This window comes from Sparus aurata, chromosome 8 (genome assembly GCF_900880675.1).
Source record: "Sparus aurata chromosome 8, fSpaAur1.1, whole genome shotgun sequence".
Taxonomy (NCBI): Eukaryota; Metazoa; Chordata; class Actinopteri; order Spariformes; family Sparidae; genus Sparus; species Sparus aurata.
The window spans coordinates 3,980,907-4,005,358 of NC_044194.1; the positions used below are offsets into that span (position 1 = coordinate 3,980,907).

At 43.5% G+C, this 24,452-nt stretch overlaps 1 protein-coding gene across 1 annotated transcript in view; it reads right to left on the bottom strand.

The window, feature by feature from the left end:
* LOC115587154 (neural-cadherin-like) overlaps window positions 1-24,452 on the bottom strand; it is a 102,538-nt gene that overhangs the window by 54,996 nt on the left and 23,090 nt on the right. Inside the window, exons 2-6 of the mRNA XM_030426813.1 lie at window positions 11,610-11,807; window positions 5,197-5,422; window positions 4,119-4,323; window positions 2,822-2,933; window positions 507-756 (exon numbers count right to left, since the gene is read on the bottom strand). Coding sequence (XP_030282673.1) covers window positions 507-756; window positions 2,822-2,933; window positions 4,119-4,323; window positions 5,197-5,422; window positions 11,610-11,807 — 991 coding nt within the window. The remainder of the gene's footprint in view (window positions 1-506; window positions 757-2,821; window positions 2,934-4,118; window positions 4,324-5,196; window positions 5,423-11,609; window positions 11,808-24,452) is intronic.

Genomic DNA, 24,452 nt, shown 5'->3' on the forward strand with positions numbered 1-24,452 from the left:
TGTCCGCTCTCGATAATAACTGTTATAAACTGGCAGGTAAGACACATATGAACTTTGATTGCTTTTCCATGGAGTCATTATCATACATTTTCATCCATGAGCCGCGGAACTCTACTGCACTCGGTAATCGACTCGTCGGGACTTCCCGTCAACAGGAAGCTGCTGCAGAAGAGTGGTAAATTTAGTCAGCTTTTCAGTAGAAATCCAGCTAAGCTAGCGGAGGTTAGATGCCCCGGACTATGTGCTGAGACCCTATTTGTACTGTTGCTGAAGTTTGGTGCTGTTCTGAGCAATTATTTGTGGCTTTTTGGTGGCGGTTTATATTTGGATCCATTTACTGCAGTGTATTGTTGTCGTGCGGTCGTTTCTGAGGTTGATAAAACTCCGTAAATTAGCGGATCTGCTAACTTGATCTCTCGAGAGGGAGTCTAACACAGTTTCACTGTGTGTTACACCATGGATTAAACTTACACCGGAATATCCCTTTAAGTGATGAGGTAACTTACACGGGCTGGGAGAATTCAGGGGCCTCATCGTTGATGTTGGCCATCCTCACGCGGACTGTGGCGGTGCCTGAGTGAGGCTCGTCCCCGCTGTCCATCGCCATCACCACAAACTCATACAGATGGTTGGGACGCTCATAGTCGAGTCGGCCGGCAGGGAAAACGGTCCCATGTGGTGAAATGCTGAAATCCGGGCTCAGGGTGTAATAGGTGAGCTCGGCGTTTAACCCGGAGTCACAGTCCGTGGCCAGCACTGCCCGGGGGAGGAGGGGGGGGGGATAAGACATCACATTAGTAACCATCAATTCAGACTTAATCGAAAATGAGCTGATGAGATGGCATCAGCTGATGAATATGTTGACATCTGTGTACATCATTATCTCTTTATGGCCCTGCTAAACATGTAATAGATCATAAGCTCTGACAGCTACAATTACAGGCACGTAAACTGCGCTGTGACCCTCCAGAATTAAAACCATCATTTGCAGAAATGAGCTCGAAGACAAGCAAAAGAGCGCAAGTGAAATGAACGGGCTGTGGTTTTTTTTTTCCCCGCAGAGTGTGCTCGGGAATGATTTGGTTTTGAGGTAATTACACAGAAAAAAAAAACTATAGAGCAACAGACACACATATTGACACCCTTGGTTGAAGAGCTCATTTTAGTCGAAGTTTGCTGTTCGGTGAATTTCACTTAAACTCACTGTTTCATACAAAGCGCCTCCAGCTCATAACACTCGCATATTGCATATTCTTTTGATGTGTTCATTTCCTCTGTGTCAGGCATCAACACAAGCAGCCTGCGCATCTCAAACCTTCACCCTCCTTCCATCTCAACTGGCAATTTACTCCGCACTCTTTGTATAACCTGAGTAATGTGATCGTCTCATTAAATGTTAAAGAAACGAGGTGGTGCGTTTCCCTTCAACCGCAACAGCTCCAACTAAAGATTATTTATATCGTCTCGACCATCAACTTCGGAGGGCAAAGTTGAGGTGATCGCCTCGTTCTGAAGTGTTCATCTGTGTCGTTGCCCCCGGGTAGAGTATAAGCTGATGGGGTAATGGGGATTTCACTCCCTTGGTGCCTCAAAACTTTGACATTTCATTAGCGAGCTGTGCAGTCCACCAGATTAAGAAATTAACTCTTCCTCTCACTTTTGTTTCAGAGTCTCGGGACATCCTGAGCTTCTAAAGTCAAGCACACTTTCATGGCGGATCAGCCGCCGTCTATTTGTAGCACGATGATCGAACTTTTCTGTCGGTTCCTCTTTCACAAGACGCTCTATCTTCGCTCTGATCCCTCCACTGTGGAGCTCTTCCCGCCGGTGACGGGCAAATTATTTTGTTGTTGATGCGTTGGGTTTATATTGGGCGCCATTTTCTCCCAGAGCCAGCTCTGCCGTGCCAACAATTTCCTCCGCTCTAGGCTGTGTATTCGAATGTTTTCAGATTGAATTTGTTCCGTTTTTCTCACCCAGAATCCAGTCGAAACAATCACCCAGCTAGAGATTCCCAACAAATCACCTATGGCAGCCCATGGGGGACAGAAATCCCACAGGTGCAGAGACGTTTGACAAGAACTAAACCGTGAACAAGGTGGATTCCGAAAATAATTCTGCTGAATTACGGTGCGTTGGGTTGACTGAGCTGAGGGAACTTTTGCCTTGAACCTCTGAAATAAAGGCATGTAAAGTATAAAAGACTGGAACATTCTCAGCCCTGTTGAAATGCTTTTCTATTTAAGGCTGTTGCTAAATATTCATCTCGCTTAGTTTTTCATGGGTACAAATGTCTTTCTTTCAAGCAGCCAAGAAGCAAAGGTGTCCGTGACTGAAGCTGATCAAGATTAACACCTAACAGACACACATGACCTGCTGCAGTACAGAACATGTCTACACATTGTCACGATATGTTCCTTCACTGGAGTGTATTTTGTATGCAGTGCCTTTAGCCTCATGATTAACAATTATAAGGTAGCCTCGGGCAGTTACAGATACATTGATATGCCATTATTCATACAGTACATCATAAATCACAACAAATGGTACGGCCTCTTTGCAGCAGCTAGTTTAGTTCAGTATAATTGAGATTACGTTAGCAGATATGGAGGATCTATTAGTTTCTTTCAGTATGCCAAAACGGGAGCATTACGGGTCTATGAGCCGAAACAATGACTCAACGTCTGAATAGAAGCTTTGGCTTTCTCCCAAAGTACAATCAGTCTTTTGCTGAAGAAAGACTGACTTTTTTTGGATAGTTTCCCTCCTCGCTTCACAATGAAACAGACGGATGTGAAATATGGAGTCAGCGGAGACTCACCCTGCAGCAGGGACGTGGCGGTGGTTACAGTCTCAGGAACTCCATCTACACTGTAGATGGACTGGAGGAACTCTGGGACGCAATCATTTTCATCCGTTATCAGCACCTGAACCTGATTAGTGCCAGTGTGATGGGAGGAAGAGAGGAGAGGAGGGGAGGAGGAGGAGAGAAACCAGTCAAAATCAGAGAAGAATACAAAATTAGCTTCCTAAAAAAAAAAAACCTCAAATCCAGGAGACAGCCGTAGAAAATTGTCTACAGGACGCTGACCCCAAAACTTAATCTAAATTGCATTTTATAGTTTCTCAAGTTGCCAGTTCAACACATCCTTTATCTTCCACTTCATGATTTTCCCGAGTCAAAAATAGAAAATGTTCTGAGCATGTGTGTGTGTATTCTACAAAGGCCCTTAGCCGCCCTCCGCCCTGCAAGCTCCCTGTCACCACTGTGTGTAAAGTGTGAAGTGACAGCTGAGTAATAGTCCTGAAATAGCTGGGATAGGTTCTCCCAGTCTCCATCTCCGACTCCACAACATGCAGCTGAGCAGAGGGAGATTTCTGCCCACTGAATCTGAGGTACGAAACCGAGTGCCTGACATGATAATTGGGCAACAAAATCTTTTCGAATTAATAATTTAAATGATACTGAATTCATGAATAGTTAAGCTAGAAATATTCGTTTGTGAATGAAGTATTCAGATTTTTTTTTGGTGGGAGCTCTCACGCCAGGCGCCTCAGAGAGCGTTCTATATTTCATACAGTTCATCTTCAGATCGCAAAAAGGCTCCTTTTCTGGGAGACAAAAACAAAAACGGTGAAACAAATCGCACAGAAAAAAACAACAAAAAAGAAACACTTGGGCCCCCGCGGTCCACTTGTTAACATTTCAGAACCATTCAGCCGTGCCGTTCCTGTCGACAGCCGCAAACTCTGCTGCTTTCCCTCTGTGGTTATTGCCAAGTGGTGTGATGTCAATAGGTCAGCGCCGAGACCAGATCATTGCCATTAATGCAGCCTTGTCATCCGATACCGGCCGCATAACACTGAGGTGAGAACTGGTCTGTCTGAGAGCTCTGCGAAGAGTCCAGTGGGAGGACACGAGGGAGAAAATGTCGGCAACAGGGCAGATTCTTATTTTTTTATTTCAGTTGAACTCAGCAGCAAAAGTAAACGCTTGTGTGACAGCCACAATAATGAAACATCACAGCGGACCTCCGCTTTGGGCTTAGTTGACCCGAGTGCACACACTCGTATATGACTCACGTTCTCCGCCCGTATCACGCTCTAATTAAACTAACCTCTGTGGCAGAGCTGAGGCTGCCGGGCTCCTCGCTCGCTCGCACCATCAGCAGGTAGCGTCGCTGGTCGCTCTCATAATCCAGCGTCCTGGTCAGACTGATCTCCCCCGTCTCCTGCCGGATGCTGAAAAGGCTGCTGGGATTAATCAGCAGGCTGTAGCTGACCGGCTGCTTCTGGAAGGAAATGGCAAAAACCACCAGGAAGCTGCGGAACAAAGAGAAAGTGATTAAAAGAAAAAGGAAAAACGGTCTCTACTATTCGATTCAAGGCGCCCACATGTTGAATTAATATCGAAAATCCTCTATTCCTACATCAGCAGCACGCTGTAAAGGAATCAATTATTGTATGGCCCATTGACTATGTGCTATAAACACAGTCAATCAGTACTTGTCAGTCCTGTGTAATAATGTCGTACCATTATGCAGATATCAGTGTTTGTTTTTACGGTTAAGAGAGTGTACGTTGTCCTAATGGTGTGTGATGATGATTTGTTAATTCACGGGTGAGTGCTCCGGTGTGACCAAATGAATATTCATCAACATAAATCTTCACAGGTAGCAAATGGGAATCAACACGTACGACAAGCGTCTCTGTGCATGTCTGCATTAGTTACTGTAAGACCTGTTTTTTGCAGGGAGATTCTCTACGTGCATTTGCTGGTTAATATAAAGGGACGCACGTGTAAAACGGCCGTCGTGTCGGCGAATCAGCTCGCACTCACGCACGCATTCATCCGAGTGTGAGATGATTTACGGACGTGAGGCGTACTGACATTTTTAATATTGTTCCTCCTTGCATTGTATTCCTCTGTCTCAAGCAATTACACTTCAATATACTACTGAGTCAACAATGAAGTATCTGACAGAGAGTGTTTGGTGATAGCCACAAAAGGGAATAGGGCACATTTGAATAAAAGCCACCAGTGTAACTGAAAGATACAACATCACGGCAATTTCTACTGAAAAGGCCAAATACTGTCACACGATGTTGGAAATTACAAAAGAAAAAAAAGATGATGTTTTTGCCTGTATCCCTGATTATGTGTGTGTGGGTGAACGTTAGGCGCACGGTACTCACGGCTGTCCTTCAGGTGTGTTCTCTGGTATGGAAATGGCGTAGCTGGCGTTGGTGAACTGCGGCGCTCTGGCTCCCGCCACCACGGAGAGCATGGCGGGAGCGCTGCGGCTGCCCAGACCATCGAGAGCCACCACGCTTAACAAGTACTCTCTGTCCCTCTGAAGCACCAGCCCCGTGGTCACCACCTGGCCGGTCTTCTTCTCCACTGCAAAGCAGCCGTCGCCGCCTGCAGGGAAATACAATGATACATTGATGCACTGGATGCAAACCAATCCAATGGTGGAAACACCAACTGACTGCTGGCGTGAATATCAACACAGGAGTGGAAATTTGAGCACCTGGTCAATTCTGGCTCGCTGGGTTTGCTGAGTGAAGGTTGCTCGCACGGAGAGTTATTTTTTTCCCCATATGATTTATCTTCAAATTAACATTTAAATGCAATATATTTCTGTGCAGTTCATTCATTTATCAAAAGATCTTAATGGTATGGACACATAAAACATTCCAGCACGCTCTCCACTATAAGTCCCAGTGGATTAAGATATTTAAAGCTGCTTTATTAAAGCTACTCTTTAATTTCTTTTTTGTATTCAGGCTGTATGGTAGACATTCAACATTGAGTTTAAAATGAATTTGCATTTATATATACACAATTAATTCACTTGGCAGCCGCTTTTGTCCCAAACCATGCACGCATTAAGCACCACAATAGGTTGAGGAGGAGCCTTGTCTCAACACTCGGGTCCATGTTTCACCTGAAACAAGCAACAGCAGGACGAGCTGTCGCGCAAAAGGCTCGTAAACCTTGATGAGGTTGCTCAGGTAAAGGTGCCTTGTTTGTGGCCAACTATCAGTGGTTTAAAATTAATGTGACCCGCAGGTGGGAGCCGACGGCGAGTAATGAAAAACCAAGCTTCATATTCTGATGAGGCACTGAAGCTGGTATTTGGACCGAAGTTATCTCCAAGAAATCGATTTTTTAATAGTGTCCCTTCTCTCCACCTTGTGATTTTTATATCTCATTTACTTCACATATGAAAGGAGCACCTTGCTGTCGCGAGCTATTACTATTAATGGTGATTCATCCTTGTCATTATTAGAGATAAGAGAGATAAGATGTTCCTTTATTGATCCCCCCCGGGAGAAATTCACAGGTACGGAGCGAAACAAGTCGCAGCACGAGAGTAAGTCTCAAGAAACAGAGACAATTATAAGGAGATACTGGAAAGAATTGAATAAAATCTGAATAAAAATATAATAAAAAACATTAGAATAAAGGTAAACAGAAAACAGTGCTGTATAAGCTGATATACTGTACGTATGTGGCTTCATCATATTGTCTTGCCGCATCCTCTGAGTATAATAGGTTCAAATCAGTCATGACAGCCAGATTTGTTGCAGACTCGAGTCAGAGCTGAGCTGTATACTAATGTCGTGCTCAATCGAAGGACTGTCTGGGATCACAAAGAGTTCAGTCTTGGAGAGATTGAGTTGAAGGTGACTCATCCATTATCCGTTCATTTTGATAGATCATTGGAGCGTGCCGAGGGAAGGTCAAATAGTGAAAGGTATCATCAGCGAATAAATGGTAAGAAAAACCACGTAAAGCTGATAATCCGACCAAGGGAGGTGTTGTTTATTAAGAAGAGGAGAGAACCGAGCGCTGATCCTTGCGGTACCCCAGTGGACAGGAAGTTATGTTTTAACTCCTTTTGTGGGATAAAAACATTGTTTTTATTAAACCCTGCGCCGGCGTAACCTTCTTTTTATTCACACGATTACACCAACAAGACGTTCATATAATCAACCTCTCCTTGGACCTTTGAATGATCTATACGGCACGTAGATGCTGGTTTGGGTTGGATGGAGGGGAAGATTTCGTGGTTCGCTGAAGCACTCCAAGGTCAGATTGATCAAAAGCCACCAAAAGATGCTGAATGGGAACTTGTTCTCACTGAACTCAGTGTTCTTATTACTGACATGAATGCAGTTTTATTGGAAAATTCAGCCTTGGTCCACAGTAGCATTCTTCCTCCAGAGGCAAACAGTGATTAACAAGTCAAACGTTGAAAATAGTTTCAAACATTCCAAAATCACTGAGAAAACATTGTCATTCTCAAACTGCCAGAACATCTTTTCAATAAAGATGTAGTCAAGAAAGTAACATTGACATTGAAGAAGTTTTACTGAGGCTGTAATCTGTATATATCAGACAACCGTTAAGACATCTGCGACACTTTCAAACTCGAGGACAGACGACATCGCTTTCATCTGCCTCACATTAAATCGGGAATGTTTTATCGAACTAGCCACCACTCTGTCAGCGTACCTGCGGTACTGGTGAATGTGAATGTACAGTGGTCAAAAAAGAAATTGCAATAATACATTTCACAAGACAAAACCTGCTCCTCAAGGCAGCACTTGAAGGTGTTACACTTGAAGGAGTCTTACATTTATATTCCGTTTATTGTTCGTATCCTTGAGGACGAACAAAGGTGTTGAATGCATTCCTTCGTCAATAAGCTTTTGCAAAGTCCTTTTTAAAGGATTTGCCGTACTTGCGTCTCTCTTACTGAAGTGACCTCAACAAGAATATCCAATTAAACGAAGATAATAAAGATATTTTGTAACCTAAGTTGTTAACATCCATTTTATGTAGCCCTCTTCTCACATTTTCCATTGACCCCTTGTACATTTATTTGCCCATTAAAGGGATATTCCGGTGTGAGTTTAATCCATGGTCTAAATCACTGTGAAACTGTGTTAGACTCCCTCTCGAGAGATCAAGTTAGCAGACCGCTAATTTACGGAGTTTTATCAACCACAGAAACGACCGCACGACAACAATACACTGCAGTAAATGGATCCAAATATAAACCGCCACCAAAAAGCCACAAATAATGCTCAGAACAGCACCAAACTTCAGCAACAGTACAAATAGGGTCTCAGCACATAGTCCGGGGCATCTAACCTCCACTAGCTTAGCTGGATTTCTACTGAAAAGCTGACTAAATTTACCACTCTTCTGCAGCAGCTTCCTGTTGACGGGAAGTCCCGACGAGTCGATTACCGAGTGCAGTAGAGTTCCGCGGCTCATGGATGAAAATGTATGATTATGACTCCATGGAAAAGCAATCAAAGTTCATATGTGTCTTACCTGCCAGTTTATAACAGTTATTATCGAGAGCGGACAGGGAAAAGAACGGAATTGAGCATTTCTAACCGCACTCGGTAATCGTCGCGTCGGGACTTCCCCGACCCGGAAGCTGATGGAGGAGAGTTGAAATCTGTTTTTAGCTTCACAATAGAAATCCAGCTAAGCTAGCGGAGGTTAGATGCCCCGGACTATGTGCTGAGACCCTATTTGTACTGTTGCTGAAGTTTGGTGCTGTTCTGAGCATTATTTGTGGCTTTTTGGTGGCGGTTTATATCTGGATCCATTTACTGCAGTGTATTGTTGTCGTGCGGTCGTTTCTGAGGTTGATAAAACTCCGTAAATTAGCGGTCTGCTAACTTGATCTCTCGAGAGGGAGTCTAACACAGTTTCACAGTGTTTTAGACCATGGATTAAACTTACACCGGAATATCCCTTTAACTGTTCATGGAATAGTGTGAAAGTGTGATCAGGAATGCTGTCTGCATCGCCTGCATGCGTAATTAAAACACAACAGGCTCGTAAAATGATCACAAGGATGAAAATGATGACATAACAAATCCCATAAAAGGATCCAAATTAACAATGTGTTGGTCTATTTCTCAATATTTTCTTATTTTATCAACCTGTCCTTGGATCTCAGCACCAAAACCTGTTAGTCCCTTGTTTTAAAAGGACATAATTAATTTTAAAAAAAGAGCTGGGAACTGCAGTTTATAGAAAACGTTACTCAAACAGGAGTAACTCGAGCATTTTTTGAGGAATGTCTTGAGCAGCAAGACGAGGTACGTTGGGAACGGCTCAAAATCATAACTGTGAGAACTCCCAATTTCGCAGCAGTCTTCCCATCCTTAACCCTTTCCTGCTGTTTTGCTCCCGATGGGTAATTTCTCCCGTTTAATCCCCTAATTTCACAGTGATTCAAATACAAGGGAAGTTTCTCTGAAGTTTCAGACCCTGCCTGGTGTGCCTCTCGTCGAGCCCTCCGCTCTGCGAGGTTCGCTGCTGGAAAACGGATGAAACGGGTCCCAAGAAGAAGACATACGCTTCCAAATTTAACTCAACTTTGTGACCTTCCGTTCTATCGATATTTGCCTTCTGTTTCACGTGTTCGTCCTCGAGCGACCACTCTGCAGACTGTAGTCCTGAATCACTTTCTTATCCTTCTTCTTCTTTTTGAGGGTCTATCCGGTAACGATGGCTGAAGATATTCTTTGTGATGTAAATTTCAAGATGTTAACTTTTGATGTTCTTTTTCGGTACATTTTGTATGTTTCCTTAATGTATTTTACAGTAAGCTATGAATTCATGCCCATTGAACATTAATATAACTTCCACAGCCTTGTATCTTTTCTATTAATGCGTGGTGCTTTGGGGCGAGGGCGGCGAAGCTAGGCTACTTGCTCGATACCCTCGAAATTATCTCTCTTTTTTTTAATAACTAATTGCTGGCATGCATGCTCAGAATGCTGTGACCTTAAAATAATATTACAATATCTATCTCGTTATAATGAAATCAGCTAAAAAGCATTTCATAAATATTAGGACTGGCCAACAAAATCAAATCACTCGATACTGACATTGAGAATGTTCCCGTTTTCATATTCAATGGGAGATGTTATCCAGTGCTGCGGCACGTTGATGTGCTTTGAATTATTTTTGTATGTCTGCGGAGGTAATTGGCACAGAGGAATCAACCGTTTCAGACTGTGGGTACGCAGACAACACTGGCTCTCAGGAGCAATTCATTGTTGTGTGTGGCCTTTCATGGACTCTGTTAGCAAAAGGAAAAACACAGAATATCAACAGAATTACACTTTATGTAACATTTAGATTGTTTCTTGTCCTTCACTTGAATATTTCTCATTGCATAAAGTGGCAATCTTCATTATGCTGTAGTGTGAATACTGTTGTTTTTGATACCAATGTGGTGTTGATATGTTTTTAAGGGAAGCCTTTGGTTTTTCTCTTGGAAATTATGTTATGTTTCAATTTGTGGGTTCCAGTTTTCTCTGCATTTCACAGCGTCTCGCAGATTGACAGCTGTGACGCGCCGCCGAGTGTGTCAACTGTCGGAGGGGAAGAATGCAAGCGAGCGGATACAAGTGTACACAACATACGATTTTAACTATTTATAAAGAATGAGATATACAAATGTTTTATGAGGGAGGAAATGCATTCAACACATTTGTTAGACCTTGAGGAAACACACGTCTCGTTCTGGTGAGAAATACTGCATGTATAACTTTTGTTTGTTGCAGAGAAAAAGCTCCACAGGCCACCTTTAAATAAAAGATCGGCTTTTCTTTCTTTACTGAAGAATGGATCAGACAGCCTGACCTCGCTCATCAAAAGGCCAGCGACTCTCATCCTCTTGAGGTCTTTAAAAGTTAATCACACATGGTAAGAGGGTCGAATTAATACATGTGGATTCTTGAAATCGGGTCTGGATTACTTTGAAGGGAAATTATTTTAGTTAGTAGTGGCAAACCTCACAACTTACAAGGAGTTTTATCCTTTCTCATTTCGGTTTTTTTTCCCCAGCCGTAATCATGAGCACCTTGTGGTAATTGTGGTTCATCTCACAACGGGAAGTTGTGCAAAAAAAACAAAAAAACGAATGTTACTCAAAGAGAAGTCTGCAGCGTTTTGTAAAGCCCCTTTGGCGAGATTAGCACATCCCCCCCCATCTCTGACATGCGAACAAACCTCTATCCCCTCAGCCACCAGGGGGTCCGCGAGTCTGGCAGCCGCCCAACAGCCCACTGTGTGCGTTAGTGTGTGCGTCATCGGATGCTTGTGTGTTTGTGTGTGTGTGTGTGTGTGTGTGTGTGAAACAGAGAGAAGCCGACAGACAAGAGCGCATAAACAAATGTGTTAAGGCCTCTGGCTGTGGCTCTGTGTTGTGTGTGTGTGTGTGTGTGTGTGTGTGATTGCGTGGTTCTACGCAAGTGTGTGCAGCAGAGAGAGAAAGAGAGAGAGAGAGGGATACAGAGGAAGAGAGAGCGACAGGGTGACAGAGAGACAGAGAAACTAATGGACACCTAAAGAGTGTATTAATGCATGAATGAATGTGCGAAGCGCCTGCGGCTGTCCGTCTCCGCGACTGTGCTGGTGTCTGACTAGTTGTGTTTATTTCCATGACTCGATAGCCTGTCAACCTACTTTTACAACAACACTGTCTATTTTAATATCTCTTCACCGCCATACATCGCGTGTGTGTATGTGAGAGAGTGTGTATGTACAGCAAAGAGCTTACCATCTGACAGAAAGTACTCCACCTCGCCGCTCTTGCCTTCGTCCCCATCGTGGGCCTGGAGCCGGTAGACGAGCGCTCCCGCGGGGGCCTCGGGGGACACTACAGCCAGGTACGGGTACGGATTCATACTCCACTCAGGGACGTTGTCATTGACATCGGTGATCTTCAGCTTCACCTTGTTCAGGTACCAGTCTGGGCCTGGGGGATAGTGCAGAGATAGTGACGGAGCTGTGGTTACTGGAAGTGACAGCTGTCATGTAACTGTGTGTGTAGACGGGAGACAAGCAGCCAGGGGAATCCGAAGCACCGTTGAGCAGCGAGTCAACTGAGGGTACAGGTACGCCAGACATAAATCCTCTCCGGCAGATGGCAAAACATAATGCTGCAGGATTAGAATAAATCTCAGTGATTCCTGTATCTGCAATGTGGAACTGATACTAAAACAGTCTGGATTCAGCTCAGAGTTTTGGTCAGAGTCAATCGCTACACTATCTTTAACATGTCAATTCACCCGCTATCTTCCCCCACTTCCTTTTTTGCTTCACCATAGCTGCCAGCTTCAAGGGAGATCGTTAGAAGCTGATGTCTGGAGGGCAGTTTGAGCCCATGGTGGAATCTGGTGGATGTGACATCATCCATCCATTCTCCATCATCGGACCCATCCAGGCTTCCAGACACCCGGGTTCCCATAGGAGACAGACTCAGCCACAGTCTCATCTACCCCGTCTGTGCAAGGCTACCTTGATCTTCCCACAGGGGCCTCAGGATGATGCCTCATGTCTGCAGGCATTTTGTCGCCTGCACACTGCATCACTGAAGTGAATAAGAAGATTCCAGGAATCCAATTACCAACTCGCTAACCCTGAGCCGGGGCAGACAGCGAGAGTGCACAGCAGCGCCCAAGGAGAAGTGGTGTACAACTGCGTCGCTGCCTCCGTGACAGCAGCGGTGGCGTGCCTTTTGCTGTAACTAGATAGTGGGGCATCATTATCTACATTAAATACATCCTGGAAACAATGAGAGCCAAAAAACTCCTGACAATGTCACAGGCTCCATCTGGGGCACTTTTTGTGCAGAAGCTATTTCTGCAAAATGGAGCAAGTCACAGAATTGTGAGCTAAGAACACTATTTCCGCTACTATTGGCTGTGATCTCGTGTCAACGTGGCACGGAGGAATGTCAGAAGAGCTGCCAACCAGTTCAGTAGGCTGCGATCTGCAGAGGCCATCTGCCTCACCCCAGAGAAGAAGCAGCCCCCTGCCAGGACAAACAGACACATGAACACAATCCCAAAAGCTTTGACATACAGACGAGTCGCCCTGTCACACCCCGACACATGCTCGCACAGTTGACGTGTCGTCCCGTCTCTATCCCCTCTCATGAACAGGCACAGTGCTCTCTCACGCACACGGGGGGAGTTACCTAAGGGCTAAAAGTAACTATGGATTTCAAATCCCATTACATAAAAGCTCCCCTGTGTGTGTGACCACAGGCTATATATGTGCTTTTTTAATCCAAGACAAAAGCAGCAGCAGTTTGCGGTGCATCCTTTCACTGGATGAGCGCTGACTCAACAGATGTGTTGTGCTCTACACAACAGTTCTACTCTGTCGGTTTCTCTAATATTCTGCTGCAGAACGTCTCTCCAAAGTCGATTATAGCTGATAATGGGAAACTATACATCGGTAATGAGCGGTACATGCATACAGCAAATGGTATAAAGTCTTCACACTGTGGCATTTGCTATCATGAATCTTTAACAGCACCTTGTGTTCATCCAAATGAGTTGGAAAGCAGAAAACAGACGCTCAGATCCCAGCTCCTATTTCTGTTTTTAACTGGCTTACAGCTAAGATGCATTTTGATGGAAAATACAATGTGTTGCACTCCAGAGTAGCTCTGGAGCGTTCACAACTGGAGCACAATAGCTATAAAGTGTGTGACAGCTCCTAAAAGGATTGTTAGAGGGATAATAACAGAGGGGAAGAAGAAGCTAGAGGAGCAAATTAATCTAGCTTTCTGCTCAGGCTTTAAAGTTGCTCTGCAGAGAAGAAAGTTCAGGCTCGGATCTGACGATCGTTCGTTTTGGATAAATAGCCACTGTATCGTGGGGGCCGAGAAACTAATCAATGTTCAGATGCTATCTCGTAAAACGTCGGCAGCAGCGGTTTATGCAGTTTAAGCCAGATCATCCTGCCCTGCAAAGACGGAGCGATCCTTTCCTGATGAATAATGAGAAAGGATAGAGATTCTTTAGTAAAGACGATGGGCTTAAAAGGCACTTAATCAAAAAGAAATCAGAGCTCCAGCACTTAACATTTAGTTGACTATCAAATCTTTGCAGGGAGCAGAGCAAGACACATTCCTTGCTTCCTGCTTGTTGGTGTCTTTCCCAACCATGTCTCTGTGGTAATGGTGGTGATGATTTTACAAGGCTCCATCTAATTAGCTTGTTACAGAGAGACTAATCAGAGGCAAGGCAGATAATTAGAGCCTATCAGCTCTGGAATGATAATGAAGAATGTACCAGTGTGTGTGTGCGTGTGTGTGTGTGTGTGTGTTTGTGAGGTGGGCTTGCGTGCACAGTAAGTGCACGCTGCATGTTTCAGGTCTGCAGACGTGTGCGATTTCCTTCTGATCTGTTGAGATAGGAACAGAAACAACTGTGAGCGATGCCTCACCAGCACCGAACTGACACAACCTGCCTCACCTGACCGAGACAGAAGATCAAATAACCGGGCAGAGCAGAGGCTCTGGGGCTCCACTGGATTTTTCAAAGTCAAACATGCTTTGTGCTCGCACCGCGGGATGAAAAGCAGCAGCTTTAGCTTCACTACGCCACAATCCCATAAGGATAAGAGCATCTGCCGAACGACTAACAACAATAATGTATCTTTAAAAAAAAGGCGGCTGACAGGGCTGCACCGCCTCGGCGTCTGCAACGAGCACGTTGGTTTTGCATGTGTGTGCGCGCCATTCCTGCACAAGTGTGTGTGTTCTATATAACTGCGAGCTACTCTGTTGATGTTTCCTGCTGTTAATCCTCTCCTTGGGTAGTTGCTATATAAAGCTGCTAAGTGGCTTCCCAGTATGAAAAAAAAAAAAAAAGTTGTCTCAAGTGCTTCTGTGCACATGTACTCTGCCCACAGTACAAGGACAGCGAGTGTGTGTGTGTGTGGGAAGGGGATGAGAGGAAACAGAGTGAAGGAGAGAGGCACAGATACCGAAACACAAATATCTACAGAGGGTAGAAAGAGACGGAGAGGAGGAAGAGGCAGGCGGCGGGGAGGAAGGAGTGTTGTGTGATGCCGAGCAAAGAACGTAAAATAACATTGCAAGAGACGAGTGCACAAGGGAAGCACAACAAACGGAGTATCACAACAAGAGATGCTGAGAGCATCCGCGTTTGTAAAGAAAACATACAGCAGCGGAGCGCAGAGAGGAGGAAATTAGGAGAGGACGTACAGTATTATTAATATCAGAGGGTCTTCTCATGGCTCCCTTGTTCCTCCTCTGTCCAGCGAGGGAGGATATTAAGATACAAATATTTCTGTGTGGAATTAAATAAATTGCGTATGCAAGCATAAATATCAATGGCCCATGTGAGAGTCGGACTTTCAGGGGTGCTTTGTAGCAGCGAGTGAATGGAAAGTGAAAATCAGCTCAATGGGAGAGTAATAAGGTACATTAGCTAAATGTTTGCGGTGTTAAGGAGGCTCTATTCTAAGCCGCCCACCCCCCAATCTCCGTGCTTAACGCTGAGTGTGAAGCCGTCAGCAGGAGATCAACGGGCTAAAAGCACTGGGGACAGAAATCTATTAACTCAAGGATCCCAGCAACAGCACACACCCTGGACTCTGAGACTCAGAAGGGCTGACACACTAACCGTGTAAACACACGTGCAGGCGAATTTCATCCCAGAACAATTGCAAATGTTACACGTCTTCAAGTCCCGCTCCATTTTTTCACTTCGAAATCTGCATCACTGCAGAAAACGCACAAAGGAATGATTGATGCAGCGGCCGGTACGTGACTTCGACCAACTGCACGTGCAAACGGCGATATTGAGGGAATTGTGTTGAAGCTTGAACATTTGTAGGTAATGGAAAAAAGAAAAACACTCAAATGAAAAGCCTCCATCAAACAATTAAACTGCAGCAAACTTGTCTACAAACCTGTCGTGAAAACCTCAAAGGAATCTAACAGAAGGTGTTAAGTTTATTTTGGAGCTACACGACACTGACATGTATGACTTTAATTAATAATTTTAAGTGAGAAACATGCTGTCTTCACTTTTCACTATTTTTAGTGCAGCTGAGGCTCGACACCAGCAACACTGTCAAACTCCCTGATGTGTCCACGTGCTCGGCTGACGAAGTTGATTCAGAAACTACAAACTGTAATTCTTCAGTAAAACTTTTTTAACACCTTGGCCAAGAGATGACGGAAAGAAGAAATAGCCTTTTGGCTATATATGTCATTTTTATTAGTGTATTACAATGTGTTTTACTTATCTGCACCGGCCCTTCTTGAATAAACACAATTAAATTAAAACCTGGATGATGATTCACACACTTTTCTTCTCCGCAGCACAAGCGATCTCATCAGTCATCATGCTGCATCACTGCCAGACATCTGAGATTAGTATCTGACCTGATGTGAAATATGGTCACAAACTGTTCTGTTCCTGAGCCGTGGTGTTGAAAAATGGCCAGAAAAGTAGTTTTTTGCAGAACATTATTAGAGCTGAATACCAAGCAACAAGAAGCTATGAAACGTGAGACCATTATTCACGTGTTATTATTTCCACCATGAGTCTCATGACAAACGAGGACAGGAGGTTCGACAGTGGCGCTGTCCCCGCCTCCGACGTCTCAAGATTCAACTTAATGAGCGTGCCGGTGTTGAGTGATTGAGAGTGGAGGGCTGAGCTCGCTCTCATCAGAGCCCTGTGTGCTTTGCCGGATCAAATTGTGCATGCGGAGCAGAAATTCTCCCTCGTTGTTCTCTATGCCGTGGGTTTAGAGATTTCCCAAACACCACAGAGCAGCTCCAGTTCTCATTCTTTATCAGTCTTTTGCCTTCTTTGTCAGTGCAGCTGACGCAACGTCTCTTTAATAGACTGAATCACCGTGACGTTGCAGCAACAACAGCCACTTTCAGGTGCAACTGCCCGTTAATTTGCAAAATGCAAAACGCCTGCGATATCTAAACACATCGACGTCTCAGAGCAGCTGCTACTTTAAGGTGAATCTCAAGCTGTCATTTTCTGTCATCTGTGGCCTGACAGGTACATCTGAGCTAGAACTAGGGCTGAAACGATTCATCGAGTTACTCGATTAACTCAATTATAAAAATTCCTCGAGGCAAAAACTCTGCCTCGAAGCCTCGTTAAATTCCTATGACGCGCACTATACACGCAGGGATCTGATTGTTCCACACGGACCGTTGTTCAGGAAGCACACCAGCGCGTCATACATTTTGAATTTAGCTGGCTGGCACAATTTAGCTCTGTATTTGTAGTGATGTGATGCGGTTTGACAAGATATGATGTTTAGCTTTGATGTTTTTAACCTCTTCAACCCGAGCTGCGCATGTTGCATTATACATGCGAGCATGCTAACCATGTAGCAACATATTAATGCAGCACACCAACTTAACGGGAAGAAGCTCGGCTAAACGCTCATGATAATCATTTTCACCTAATCGAAACTCAATTCCGACACCAAGCAACTAAAGGAGCACGTAGAAAAAACACGCTAATGGCGCATGTCCGAAAAATCGGCGTTAGCGATGACGCGACTGCATGCTAATGCTACATACAGCATGTCATATGAAAGCTGGGACTCTACAAATTTCAACGGTATACGTCTCATCACTCTGCGCCCAAAACTCACTGAAACAGCCATTACTATTTAAGTTTGTATTCACAGTTTTACATGTTATACATGTTTTACAGTAAGTTGATTTAACTCTACTGTTGTTTAATTATTGGCACTGGCACTTAATAAATGGGCTTAGTTTTGGAGCCAAATGTTGGAGTTGGAATGAATACCTCTGTTTTTTTGAGAAATGCTTGATCATTTTACAGCCACATCATTTTCGTTATGCATTATTTGTTTTGGTTGTTTAAAAACGCAAAAAAAAAAATTATCCGATTACTCGATTAATCGATCGATAAAGTGCTAGATTAATCGATTACAAAAAGAATCGATAGCTGCAGCCCTTGCTAGAACCCAGAATTTGTACAAGTGTTGTTATTGATGAGATGCCACATTTGATGGATACACTTACCACACCATCAAGAAAAAAGTATTTCAGTCAGCCCTAAACATTGTCATGTGAAGTTCATCTTTTGGATATTAACTTATACCTTCACCACGTTCTCCTATTAGACATGTGTCATGTGAGATTTTGTCACGACTAGCCTTTTAATTCTTAAGTTATGGCATTAAAATGTGTTATAAGAGGTCACAATGACCTGAATGACAATGACAAAAAAGATAGTAATTCCCTGAAAGCATCCCTGAGACATCGCTTTTCACAAAAATGGGACAGACGGCACAAAAACATGTCACCGCCAGCCAAAGCTGTCGCCAGCGCGGATTCATAAAAAGCATGTTTGTGTGCATAAAATTATCTTTTTTTTTTTGGTCCTCACGTACTCGGCTGATTGAGTCCCATGAACGGTGCTTTGTGACTAACCAACTCGTCTACTTCTACAGCAGTGAGATGATGACATGAGATGAAAAACAGACAAACGGAGGCATAGATTAATGTCTGACTCACCAGACCAACAGACGGGGGAAAACTGGCCAAGAGGAGCTAAAGAGAAAAGATCCAAACAGCAGTATTTATGCTGTTAGCACGTCAGAAGCCCAAACTTTATTATTTACTGGCATTAGTCTTAATGGTTCCTCCGCTGGGCGTTCAGTGTTTCTGATGTTTGCTGGGGTGAGCTCAAACTCTGCGTGACCCTGACCAGCACAAGTGGTTTAAAAAAAAAAATAGATGGATGGCTCTCCTCCGTCAGACGCAGACAGCTGGAGTCATTTTTCTGGCTGACTTTTTCTTGTAGTTCAGCCAAAAAGAATCACAGAACACGTACGAACCCTTTGTGTCTTATTGCTTTGAGCAGACGAGGATGCGCCCTATTCGCTTCTATACGCTCGCAAAAAAAAAAGGAGGATTTAAACGATTTAAGCGTTGAATGGCGTTAAATAAATCGGTATAGGTACTTTGTAGCTTCAGGGACAGGAAATATGATTTAGCTGATGTATTAAGCGATTCTAAAACTTACTGTGTATGATCGATGGATCTGGACTGGAGTACATAACAATAGTTGCTTTGAAATTCCTTCAATGTTTTTCGCTCCTGCAACCCACTTTCACAGTTAATTTTTTCGCACACGGTGCACGTTAAATAATGAATGCACTGCCTTCGCTCCGTGGTGAATCCTGAGCTTTAACCCCCTTTAATTGATAACCGAAGCGAGCAAGTCTTCTAAAAACGGGTTGGTATTTTGCTGAAAAAGAAAAAGAAAACACACAAGTTGACCTGCGATTGCTTCACAACTGATTTCTAAATCCAGAGTGCAAAGTTGTTGCTTTTGAACAGGAGGCAAATTCATAAAGTGCCTGCAACAAAAAAACCCCGAACCTCCACCCACAGTCCCTCAGTGATTCTTGAAGGCATGTGTGCTCCTTTCCAGAACCTCCATCCACGACTTATAAAACTGCAGGCACTGCCCACACACACACACACACACACACACACACACCCACACACACACACGGTAACCCTCGGACACGCAAGACCTCTGAGGCAAAAACACACTCATGTGAAAAACAAAACTCAGGATTCTCGGTTGTGTATTCGCAGCGACCCCAGTTTGATTCTACTTTGCTGCACGTAATCTCCGTCACTGTTTCACCACTTGATGTTTCTGTTTCTGCTATAAACACAAAATGCCTCACAAGGAATATTGTTTATGAAAACTTATGTGGTTGCTCTTGAACACTGAGCCTCTGTAGACGTGAAAGATGACTTCAAAATGTTGGATCACGCAGCTTTGAGCTGGAGTAGCGATCCGATCCATTATCGTTATCGACAGTCGACGTTAATGGAGTTCATTGATCCGATGTTGGACAGACGTCATCCCTCCAATGCAGATCGAATGTATTCTGTCTTATTGCTTTTAAAGTCATGTATAGAAATATTTTCACTAGTAGCTGATAAAAGCATCAGCGATCAAGTTATTGATAACATTAGTTGCCTCAGCAATTTGCTCTCCTACGCTTGTTAATATTTTACTTTAAGGGTAATTCCTCGGGGGGGGAACTACAGCATAGTAATAATATTAGTATAAAGCTGTTGTGGCTCCAGAGGAAGCTGTATGTAATGTGTGAATCACTTTCAATGATGTCACTTAGTGGCTAAATTGCATTGTGGGTAATGTAGGCACCATGTCTTGTAAAGGAGGAATAAAAAAAGGGGATATCTCTGGTTTTGCTGTATCGAACTTGACAATTTGTCTGGAAACTGAACTCCATGAGTCCAGCAGTGTTATAGGAGCCTAATGCTAAAACAACTCATTACCCACAATGCAATTTAGGCACTGACTGTCAATTAATATGTTACTATAAGAGTAATTCATCAGTGAGTACTACTGCATATTTGATAATATTGGTATAAAGTTGTTGTGGCTCCACAGGAAGCTGTACGTAATCTGTAGATCACTTCTAATGATGTTACTGAGTGGCTAAATTGCATTGTGGGTAATGTAGGCACCATGTCTTGGAACGCGGAATAAAAAAGGCGATATCTCTGGTTCTGCTGTATCAAACTTGACAATTTGTCTTTAAACTGAACAACATGAGTCCAGCAGTGTCGTAGGAGCCTAATGCTAAAACAACACATTACCCACAATGCAATTCAGGTGTTGACTGTCAATTAATATGTTACTTTAAGGGTAATTCCTCGGGGAGAACTACTGCATATTTGATAATATTGGTATAAAGCTGTTGTGGCTCCACAGGAAGCTGTACGTAATCTGTGAATCACTTCCAATGATGTTACTTAGTGGCTAAATTGCATTGTGGGTAATGTAGGCACCATGTCTTGAAAAGGAGGAATAAAAAAAGGGGATATCTCTGGTTTTGCTGTATCGAACTTGGTCATTTGTCCTTAAACTGAACTCCATGAGTCCAGCAGTGTTATTGGAGCCTAATGCTAAAACAACACATTACCCACAATGCAATTTAGGCACTGGCTGCCATTACCGGAGGCAATTTATCAAATTACATGCAGCTTCCTCTCGAGCCACAACAGGCTTCATACTATTATTATCACATATGCAGCGGCGCCCACCAGCACCTGTAAACACACTTTAATGTGTAAAATTGGCGGAGTTCTGCTTTAACACACAGTTTAATCGATCTGCTTTGTTATACATTTGAATGTGATTTTACAGTATCAGCAGCTGTTACAGAGGATATCCAAATTCAAATTCAAGCAAAGTTATTTCAGAACGATTTAATCTGTCAGCCATGGAGCATAATGTGGAGAAAACTTGATGTCTAAAAGGCTTCTAAGTACTTTCCTGCATGTTAACTTTTGGATATACTATACAAAATACTAACATTTAGCACCAGCAGCATTCAGACACGATATTTCTAAAGTCCTGATGCACTAGCTGTATCATTTTTTTCCGAGCCTGGGTCAGTTAATACACCCCTTTTCACAGCAGACATTTTGACTTTCACAACAGGAAGAGCACAGGTGTAAACAGCACTAACAATAGCTCCAATCCATTAAGTGCCTCAGTAAACCCTGTCAGCGAGCGAGCATGCACAATGCCAGAGCCCTAAAATCGGCCCGCCTAAATGTTAATGGTACTAATTCCACCTGTGCTTTGCTGCTTTGACAAGTTGAAATGTCTGCTGTGAAAAGGTTTCACTGTGTGCTGTGTGATTCCACTCTGAAAGTGATTCTGCAGCATTTCAATATGAAAAATGAAAAAAAAAAACAACGCATAAATGAGGACGAGTGTCACTTTATCCGCCTCCGACAGTCAGACGGAGCCGTATAAAGCTTGTAAGCTGTAAGATGCTGAGGCAACATGATGACTGGACATCATTCGAACGTGAAGCGACAGAAGAGGGGAGATGCAAAAATACATCAACGACAGGAACGTTAGTCACTTTCAACATGACTCATCAAACCCCTGCCAGCTATAAAGACATTCTGATCACTGAGGTGATCATGTCTGTACCGATTTCTCCGTCATGTGGAAACCTTTCGTTTTTAGCCCAGTTACCTCAGTCAAATGGAAAATCAGGGGCTTTGTGGTGACAGGACAAAGATATTGTATGAAGTCTCAATCCTCCTGCTATTAGAGGTGCAAACAAATGACGACGCCTCAAGGTGGAAAAGCCGACATGTGAATGTGTGAGTCTCATATTACAGGTACACTTTTGTCACTTTTTATAAAAACGTGTGTTTGGTGTGAAGTCCATATGAAAGTTTGTCTATTTACAGCCAAGAAAAGTTGAGTTACTTTTGGAAATTTACATTTTGCAAGTATCAAAATTGATCTGTGCACCAGAAAAGAAATCAAGATGTGAGCAGAACACTAGATGTTTACATGCTTTGTATTAAAGCTTATATTAAATTATTATTCTCACACATGCTGGGCTAAATTACGCATCTACAGCATGCAGGATTCTGTACGGTCGTTGCTCTGTACAATAGTAAAAAATGTATGCAAAACAATACACAGAAAACGGTTAAAATATTCAGTCTACCAGCACCTCAAAGCATTAAATTAAAGGGCTCTCCGGACCAAATTCCCTCAAATTGAGGAACCCAACATGGCAAACAGATCAACGCTGATCATTTTTTATATGTTTTTTTCCAGAAGCTCACAGACAACAATTAGAAACAGTCAGAGGCTTGAATGTGTGAACACTTCTCACCGTGCTGTGTTAACAGTCAGTGTCGTAAATGAACGTTGAACGGATCCTTTTGTAACTGATAAACAAACATCTAAACTGAGTTACGATGCTCAGATGCAATGGAAGCGAGCAACGCTTCATACACAGCAGTGATATTACAGATCACACTGCTTTTCTTGAAAAGACAAGATGTAGTCTTGTTGGTCAACAGACTCAACCCAAGGCATCATGGGATTGCAAGTGGGTGGCTAACAATTGCTAACAACAACAAAAGCTGGTTCCAACACGGAAAAACAGACGACCTTCAGTGTTGGATTTATCATTATACAACGTCACTGCAGGTCAAGGCTGGATTACAAAGCTGTTAACAGGGACACAAACACACCAGAGCCCTCGTTATCATCCTGGGCAAACAGGGAAGTAAGTCACCAGCATGCAGCTCTACAGATATATTTACTAGGTCGTAAACAATGTATTTGAATATAACATATGACAGCCTGGACCCCAAATGAACGAGGTCGGGTGGTAAAGTGTTAGTCATCAGTAACATCTTATATTACTTTGTTACCGCTAAAATAAAAAAAACAGAAGAATGTGGTGGAAATGAACGTGAACTATTTCTGTGTGAATGTGGGAATGTAAATTAAGCCTGTTTCCACAATGATTAGGACGTGTAACAGAATCAGAATCAGAATGTCTTTGTGCGTAAACACACAGTGATTCTACAAAGTGCCGGCCTCAGGTCTGCTCCTGCGGCACACAGTTTGAGAACCGATGGTCGAGCCTACTCACATTCATTTGTCAGACAACATTTCCAACAGCAATAACAAATGAGTTGGGTTTAGTTAACATCAAACGTGGCGGGCGAACGAGCTCCCCCACTCTCCTGTCTGCTATTTTTGTAGCTTAGCTTATCTCAAAATGTGTTTTTGGGTCAATGTGACTGATTCGGGGAGAGCAGGTCACAATTACAGCGACCGACACTAGTTAGCTAACGTCACTTGTCAGATAAGTTGGGTTGCCGCTGGCAGATGCCATATAACATCAACATTCCTCTTTGTTGTAACGCACAGTCAAAATGTATCTCTCCAGCTGTTGATACATTTTCATTCGCTTCTCGACTCATACAGTGCAGTTTAATTTTTTCCCCGGCACTCGGCGGGCTGCAGAGCCTGAAGGAACGTTGTTCACTGTTCTTTTGATGAGAGCAGTGAACAACGTGATGGGACGACGGTGACAGGAGCCAGAGTTTTGTCTGCTCGCTGAGACGGTTGGAGACTGTCGTCAGATAAGAAAGAGGAAAGCGGTGCTGACTGCAGAGGTGAGCTTGTGAGGAAGTCAGCTGCGGTGTGCAGCCTTCCTTCAAAATGTCTCCGCACCCGCCCAAAGAACGACATCATCGTCCATCGCAATGTTTTACTGTCTGTCATATGCCAAATCTGTAGACATCGTCCAGACCGACAGTCAAGAGCTCTTTTAATCCAGGATAATGAAACTCCATTCGTCTGATCAGGTTGTTAAAGACTGCAGGTTTGACAGCCAGAAACTTTCAAGACGTAATAAGATCAGGAACCCCCACCAAGCCCCTTCATATAGTTTCAGCTGATTTTCTGCTGCGAGGCAGAATAAATTGTATATTGTGCACCGCAGAGATAAAATTTTCCTTCCACCTCCTCACAATCCGTTTAGGTCTTTTTTTGATACACAATCTTCACGTAGTTCATTTAAACACAAGGGGCAGATTACTTTCAAGTCGACGGCTTTCAGTGGAGCCAGTTCCGATTTCCATCCCAGCAGAAATGTTTGGCCTGCACTTAAAAGGAATGTGAGTCATGCTGTCGTAGGTCTTTTTAGTCACGTCGGCGTATTTGTCACGCGGCAAAGTCCG